The sequence below is a fragment of the Galeopterus variegatus genome, unplaced genomic scaffold (genome assembly GCF_000696425.1).
Source record: "Galeopterus variegatus unplaced genomic scaffold, G_variegatus-3.0.2 Scaffold3652, whole genome shotgun sequence".
In the NCBI taxonomy this organism is placed as follows: Eukaryota; Metazoa; Chordata; class Mammalia; order Dermoptera; family Cynocephalidae; genus Galeopterus; species Galeopterus variegatus.
The window spans coordinates 184,665-192,568 of NW_007729763.1; the positions used below are offsets into that span (position 1 = coordinate 184,665).

The 7,904-nt window shown below is 34.8% G+C and overlaps 1 protein-coding gene across 1 annotated transcript in view; it reads right to left on the reverse strand.

Moving 5' to 3' along the window:
- The window catches only part of ATP8B4 (ATPase, class I, type 8B, member 4), a gene marked incomplete at its 5' end in the record, with an annotated part of 144,480 nt that overhangs the window by 108,893 nt on the left and 27,683 nt on the right, over positions 1-7,904 (reverse strand). The window contains 2 exons of the mRNA XM_008585632.1: positions 4,363-4,559; positions 7,298-7,386. Of these exons, the coding sequence (XP_008583854.1) occupies positions 4,363-4,559; positions 7,298-7,386 (286 nt within the window). The remainder of the gene's footprint in view (positions 1-4,362; positions 4,560-7,297; positions 7,387-7,904) is intronic.

The following is a 7,904-nucleotide window of genomic DNA, read 5'->3' on the forward strand; positions in this document are numbered from 1 at the left end:
CATTACCTGGGAAGAGACAAAACCACCTTTATTCTCTTCCTTTTCAAAAATTCTTAGCTATAATCAATTATTTATTTTTCCTGATAGAATCAATGTAATCATCCAAATAAACTTTAGAATCAATGTATCAGTTTTCTTAAAAAATTTATTTGGGATTTGGGTTAGGTCTATGTCAAACTCTTAATTATTTGAAATGAACTAATATTTTATAAAACTTAAATACAACTTCAAGAAGGATAAGTTTTTCCAGGAATTTGATTTTTTAAAGTACTTCTATCAGCAAAGTTTTAGTTTTGCATTGTTTTGCTTTGTTTTCACATAGGTCCATACCATAGCTTGACAGTTTATTTTTCTGGATATTATATCTTTTTACTCTTCGGATAAGTTATTAAATTGTTGTTGGCCTAAAGGAAAACTTAATTTTTAATGTTGCTCACATAATCAGACATTTAACTGAATTATCTTACTAAGAGTTTTATAGGTCATTCTTTTGGATTTTCTAGATTTATAATTACATTGTCTGTGCTCTTTTCTAATAGGTTTATCTCATTGTCAGTTTCATGTCTAATTGTGTTTATTGATATTTCAGTTTCATGTCTTCATACATTAACAGGGGTATCTAGAATAATATAAAATAGTAATGATAATAGCAGAGACTCATAGCTTATTTCTGATCTTAATGGGAAATAAGCCTTAATTTTCTTATCTGTAAACTGAGAAAGTTGGACTAGATGACACCCAAGTCCTTTCTGAGTATTAAATTCTATGCTTCAAGTTCTAAAAGTACATGACATATCTATATTTTCCTACCCAAAAGTGGTATGGTACCAGCTCATTTTCTAACTGAATGGTAGCACTTTGTTTCTTCCCAACTAAAATCACACTGTGACTATGGAGAATCATAGTCTATAAAGATAAATAAGTCATATTCATCATGTATTTATTTATATACTTTCAAGTATGATTTACTCTTCTGCATCCCCCCTACTTCCTTGAAAGCCCCTTGCTAACTAGTCTGATTCAGCTTTGTTTTCCTTATTCCTTTCATTCGAAAAGCATTAGCACTTATAATGGGCCAGGGACAGTATCTTGCCTGTCATAGGCAGTCAGTGTTGAATGTGTGAATCCCAATCCTCTAGACACTAATTCCACCAATAAGGACATTACGATTAAGACAGATTAAGTGACTAACACAAGGTCACTCAGATGTGGTCATTAGCCACATTTAGACCACACTGTGTGGACTATAGCCACAGAGCCAAGACTAAAATCCAGGCATTTGGTAAAGCCAGTGCAAACCTGGCCTTAAGAAGGGCATTATGCAGGTAACTATTCAAATCACTTGAAGATTTCATTTATCTGAAAGTCTAGTAGCTGCCTGTAAACTCAAAGCAAAATAAATGGAACAGAATTTGATTCTTCCGTGTTGCAGTATAAGCCAATGGAAGTATTCTAAATTCATTCAAATTCCTAGAGCTTAAAATAGTTTGTACAGGATGGGTATCCTTTTTGTTTGGGAAAAGAGGATTTAGGAGAGTCACAGTGGAACATTCAGCCCTTTATTCTATAATAGCAAAGAAAAGGAGACAAATGTTCAGAGTTAGCATAATCAGGTGGCTTAGCGTTTTCTGCCTAAATGCTCAGAGAGTAGGACCTATGATTCCACCCACTCTGAGGCAAAACAAGCAACATGGAAATGAGTTCCTATTGCTTTGGAAAGAACACTCAAATCTAACGCCTTGGGAGAACAATGGCTACATTTCTTAAGATGAGTATAAAAGAAAAAAACTATAGCTTGGTATGTCTTAATACAACAGATAATCAAATTGACAGCATAAAAATATGCTACCAAAATAAAAGTTCTTTGCTCACCTGGAATTGTTAACCATTCAATGTAAATTCTGCACTTTTATCCTCAAGTGACATGTGGCACTAATTTATTTCGTTATGCCTATTCAAATATCTAATGGAAATTTTTGTGGACCCTCATCTTTCCAAACATAAATACCTGGGAGTTCTTTCTTTCTATGTCTCAGTCTTTAGGACTGAGCAACCTGAAATTCCATGGAATGCTTTTTCCCTTGTGTTGAGATCAGAATCACTGTTCTTATTTGGTGAGAGAAAAGCTTATGTTTATCTCTGTCAATACTATGCCTTACCAACCAGTAGGGAACCCTAGCCTCTTCTGTTTTCCCTTACTTCCTCATTAACAAATCATACACAGTTTAGGCACAGAGGAAAAACTGTGCCAACTGTCAGAAGACTTGGGTTTGAATCTTGGTTCTGCCCCTCATTAGTTCCACAATCCTGAGCAAATCATCTCATTTGTGAAAGAAGTTCAGCAATAACTATTTCCAAAGATTGTTGCAAAACATAAATAAGATAAAATTTGCAAAGTACTTTATATAAAATAAAAAATGTTAAAAAAGAGAGAAAGACATCCACAGAATATTTCAAGGCATCATAGTTTATAATACATTATAAAACATCAGTGAGTAGTTTTGTAAATTATAAGAAATTATGCATAAGAAAGTTTTCAAACAATAAAGTGCTATGCCATGATCTCAAATACATAAAAATATATAAGTATATATATGAATGCTATCTAAAGATAAGTGGTATTATTTGGAGCACAAAGGAACTCAGAAATCAATTATTTTAATCCCCCCATTTTATAGAGCAGTGCATATTTGACAGGCAAACTGAAGCACAGAGAAGGTCAAGTACTTTCTCCAAGGTCACATAGCTATTAGTGGCAAGACCAGAAACTGGGTTTGGACTATTACAAATAGGTTTTCTGCGTATCACTACACATTAGAAGTAAAAGGAATGCTAACCTGGGGATCTAGCTTTGGTCTCTAAAAAAATGAATCTTTCAAATCATTAAATGAAAAATGCCAATGCACTTCAAAGAAAGAATGTATACAGAATATCCTTCCTTCGTGAGGACATATGAAACTGCACATGTGCAGATGGTAAGCCACTATGCACATTTATTATTCATTTAGGACATAAAAGGAATGCTATAAAAGCTGACCATAGCTCTTCTGACAAAGAGCAGGATTTACTACAGACTTTATAATTGGATACAAGCATGAGAGGTCCCCAGAATCAAAGATGAGCCAGTAGGATACAGTTTAAATAGAGCCCACTCTGACCACAGCTCCAGAGGGCCCAAAGCAATTTGTGGTGTTGTGGTCACATGCCGCTACTTCAAGTCAATTTCCCACAACTTGACATTTCAGTTTCCTGACCGCTATCCAAAACAAGGGTGGATTTTGTGCATTAAACTCCCCTTGCTTCATCATAGCTAGGTTTTTGGAAAGAGAGAAAAAGAGGCTCGTAAAAATTAGTGGGGATTTAGGCTGGTGATTTTGTATATTGTTAAAGTACTGATGATGAGGAGTGTCAAACAACCAAGTCCCATCTTGGCTCCAGTATCTTTGGGACTGTCTGGCTCAGTCTTGGTAGGATTAGGATCAAGAATGTCTCAGAAAGAGACTCTAAAGCCAACTTCTAGGCCATGTCAAACAGACACACATGGACACAAACACACACATATATATATACATATATACATATATACATATATATATATATATATATACATAGAGAGAGAGAGAGAGAGAGAGAGAGAGAGAGAGCATTTTAGCTCTAGTCTATGGGACCAAATCTAGAAATGACAAATCAAGTGCAGTGGGAGTTTTGAATCATACCATCTACTATATTTCAAATCCTTTATGTACTCGCTTATAGCTACTAACAATAATAGAAAAAACTAATATTCATTTAGATTTTACAATGTGTTAGGCATTCTTCTAAGACTTTAACAGGCATTTATTAACTTCTCACATAATCCTATAAAGTAGAAATATTATTTTCTCCATTTTAACATGAGAAAACTGTGGCACTGGAAGGTGGAGCCCAAGGTTATGGAGCTAGTAATTGATAGAGTAGAATCTGAATCAAGGTATCCAGAGCCAGAGCAGTGGCCAAGAGGCACCATCTCTATAGATCGCCTCAAATATTCTTCCTTTTCTTACCCCAAATCAACCCAATTCTAATTGATCGGGTTGCATGAGATTATACTATAGCTCACGTGTTCCAAAGAAAAACATTCCTAAGAAACCGAATTGAATCAAGAAGAAAATAAAATGCATTTATTGTAGTTTTGAAAACATAAACATAAAGTTAAACAGATTAAAGAGCTTAGTTGCTTCATTTGTAACAGATGCAGCAGATCACAAGCAGTTAGAGCAAGACATCTATCTCACCGTTGTAGTTTTAAAACAAACAAAAACGATTGCTTGAAACAAAGGCTTTTGATGAAATGGCTTCATTAACCATAAACTCTCATCTTACCTCACATATAATGAAATGGGTACAACCGTATTGAGAATAATAATATATGACCAGAATGTTAAGAATCCTGAGAACACAGAGCTCTTCTCTCCTTCATTCCAAAAGAGGAAAGTTCTGAACTGGTCCCCAACTTGATTCTCCCAGATTGAATTTGCTATTCCAAGAATAATTCCCAAGCATACCAGAAACCCAAAAATCTGAAATAGGAATAGAAGTCTGGTTAAAGTTAACTTGAACACAAAATTAGTCATATTAACATGATCTAATTACATGTCTAACTTCAAGAAATTGTCCTTTGAAAAGCAAGTTATACAAACCTCTTCTTAATTACCATTAATCATATGAACAAAATTTAACATTTTTATGGCAGGAACTCAACTAAATATTTTACATACATTTTCTCAATTCTCCCATTGACTCTCTGAGATAGGAACAATTATCCACACTTTACAAATTAAAAACAAAACAAAATAAAACAGAAGCACAGAAATATTACAAGAGTACTTTAAAAAGTTTGTGGAAAGATAGGATTAAAAGATAATATGAATCTTTCCAAGAACTTTTTGAAGTACCCTGGTATATAACTCATCTATGGTCACATAGCTAACACTTTCACATCCTCAATCCCTGATAAGTACATATATTTAAGTTGCTTAAGTAAAGAAGACCATATGCCCTGATTTGCCTTGGACAATCCCAGTTTACATCTACTGGCCAGGTGTAAAATTAATAACGTTCCTTTTCACCTTCAAAGGTGTCCTGTTCAGATGATAAATTATATGGTCACCCAAGGCATAAAAGCAAAAGGAGAAAATATCAGTGATTAAGAACAGTCTCAAACTAGTCAATTCTCTGACTATGGATCTGGCTGCACAATTCTTACTAAGGTCAACAAGAAATATAAAGATTGATTAAAATACTCATACTTCAAGACATTTATATTTCCTTTGAGATTAAAGAAAGTGGGAAGCAACCTGAAAACTGTTAGGAGTCTCATATTGTTATTAGTATCAGTATTAGAAAAACACATTTTGTAGGTGTAGCAACTAGAGAGACAACAATGTCAATCTGCTGTGAGTCCAAATTCTCAGCTTTGGAAGGACACAAACTCAGTGAAGGTGGTAAGACCTGAGTTGAACTAGATGTTATGGAGACTTTGTTCTGCTAAGTGTCGCACTATGTTAGGAACTGAGACCAGCCACTGTTGATGGAGGGGTGGGGCTAAAAATCAGGAATGAATTTCCTTTTATTTCCTTTTTCCTCCAAGAAACAACATTCAGAAGTTCTTGGGCTGCTTTCTTTATTCTCTCATGAATATAAAAAGCACATAAGAAGATAAAGTCAGGAAAAACCTAACTAGGAACATATTAGAGAACTGTGTATTAGAGAAAAGTAGAACAGTGAATCCCCAAAATCTTACCAATTTGGTACCTATATCATAGTATCCTCTTTTTTTCTAATGGCTGATACTACAAATTAATTGAATTGAATTACTTTAAGGGCATTAGAATTGGTGATACTTGACATTAACTGCCCTGATTGGGCTTCTAACTCCCCAATGGATCATCTTATTTTCTAGTACAAACAGGTGGGACAGTTCCTGCTTCATGACCAGTAATTTTACTCTGCAGTGGATGGATATACAATCTCCATGCAAGCCTCAGAAGTGGGATCAGGACCACTGAAGTTGGCAATTCTAGGAGGGGAGCACAGGTTTCTTACAATCATGTCCCCTTGGCTTCTTGGACTCTGTACCAAAGGGACAGGTGTAGCTAGAGGAAAGCACAGGTCTGAGGGTGACACTGAAAGTAAAACATAGAGCCTGGCCAATGTTTTGTGCCCAGCAAGTGTTATCTTCCTTCTTTCCTTATGCAGAGCCCAACTATTACATATGAGTTAAGCAAATATATATTGAGTTCAGATTCTTTATGACTGTTTGTGAGTCTGCGATGGAATGCATGGGGAAACATGGCTCAAAGTCACCGTTGTCATATTGCAGAGTCACCATCTTCAAACTTAACACCTCCATAAGGAGTCAAAGCAATATTACACCAAGAGTCAGATAACAATCCTATCAACAGTATGAGGTAGCACAAGATTAACTAACAAAAGGATGGGATGTGAGCTCCGTGACTGTTTTTGTAAATGGATGGTAGAGAAAATAATTTCAAAAAATTCAGATGAGAAAAAAAATCATAGGAGAAAGATAACCACGCGGTAAGGAAGGTTAGAAGCCTCTATGAAGCTAACAAAAGGATGGGATGTGAGCTCCGTGACTGTTTTTGTAAATGGATGGTAGAGAAAATAATTTCAAAAAATTCAGATGGGAAAAAAAATCATAGGAGAAAGATAACCACGCGGTAAGGAAGGTTAGAAGCCTCTATGAAGGAGAACTGTTGTTACTTGGTCCTCAGGATTCACAAGCAGACCCCCTACATAATCTGTACAGCCCAGTGCAAAATGAAAACTCAAAACCCTTTGTTCAAAAATTATTAAGAATTTCTAGACAGCAACAGCAGATCAAAAAGCCAAGCATAAGGCTCTTCTGAGTATGGTCTTACACACCCATGAAGCCAGCCCTGTCCACAAGCCATCTCGAGAGCACTTGAGTAAAGGTAATACAACAAAAACATCAAACAACCTTAAGATGATGTTTTCTTTTTCAAAAACAAATCCTTGGAATACAGAGAATTCGCAAGACCATGAAGGCCTGTGTGAGCACTAACCTACCTCTCATGATAAATTCTATCCCTGATTGAGAAATCATCATACTCCAGGAAATAGAGGACAGTGTAACTGAGCCCCATATTTAAATCCCCAAATTCAAACTCCACAAGGAGAATGTAGGCTTCTGGAAGATTCCCAGCAAAATATAAGAAATATATTAAGATAACAATGACTACTGATATTGCCTAATTTTGTTCTAGTAACTTACCCACAGTACTAGAGTATTCATTAATCTATCAATGCTTGTCCTTTTAAACTTTGTCTTACCACTGTTCTGCATTAGTTTAGTGTCAGGACCTAAAAAAAAAAAGTAAATAACTTTGAAACAATTAGATTATGTATTATTGGTAGTAACAGTAGTATTAATTCCTACTCACAACAAATATTTCTGAAAGGAAAAATATATTTTTTGAAATAATTCAACTTTTATTAAGAACAAGAGCCATTACATCATATATGATTCTGACTAGTGTCTTAACAACAAGTCTGGAAACTGCAAGAGAATTGATTTTTAGAATAGGATAAATATAGACAGAACTTGTAGCTGAAAGGTTTAAGAAATGTTATTTTTCAAAATCTGTGCATGAATGTGTTTCTAGTTTGAAGCAGTTAGAAATAATGAAGTCAATAAAAGTGAGGAATAATTTGGAAATATTAAAAAGAATGCAATAACAAACACAATTTGGAACACTATGATCAAAAATGGAAAGATAAAATAAGAAACCAAATTCTAGATGTTTCCCAAAAAGATCTGAGGTGCCTTTAATGAAGAACCAGAATAACTCCAAAAAATACAGCAGCAAGTAATTTAAACT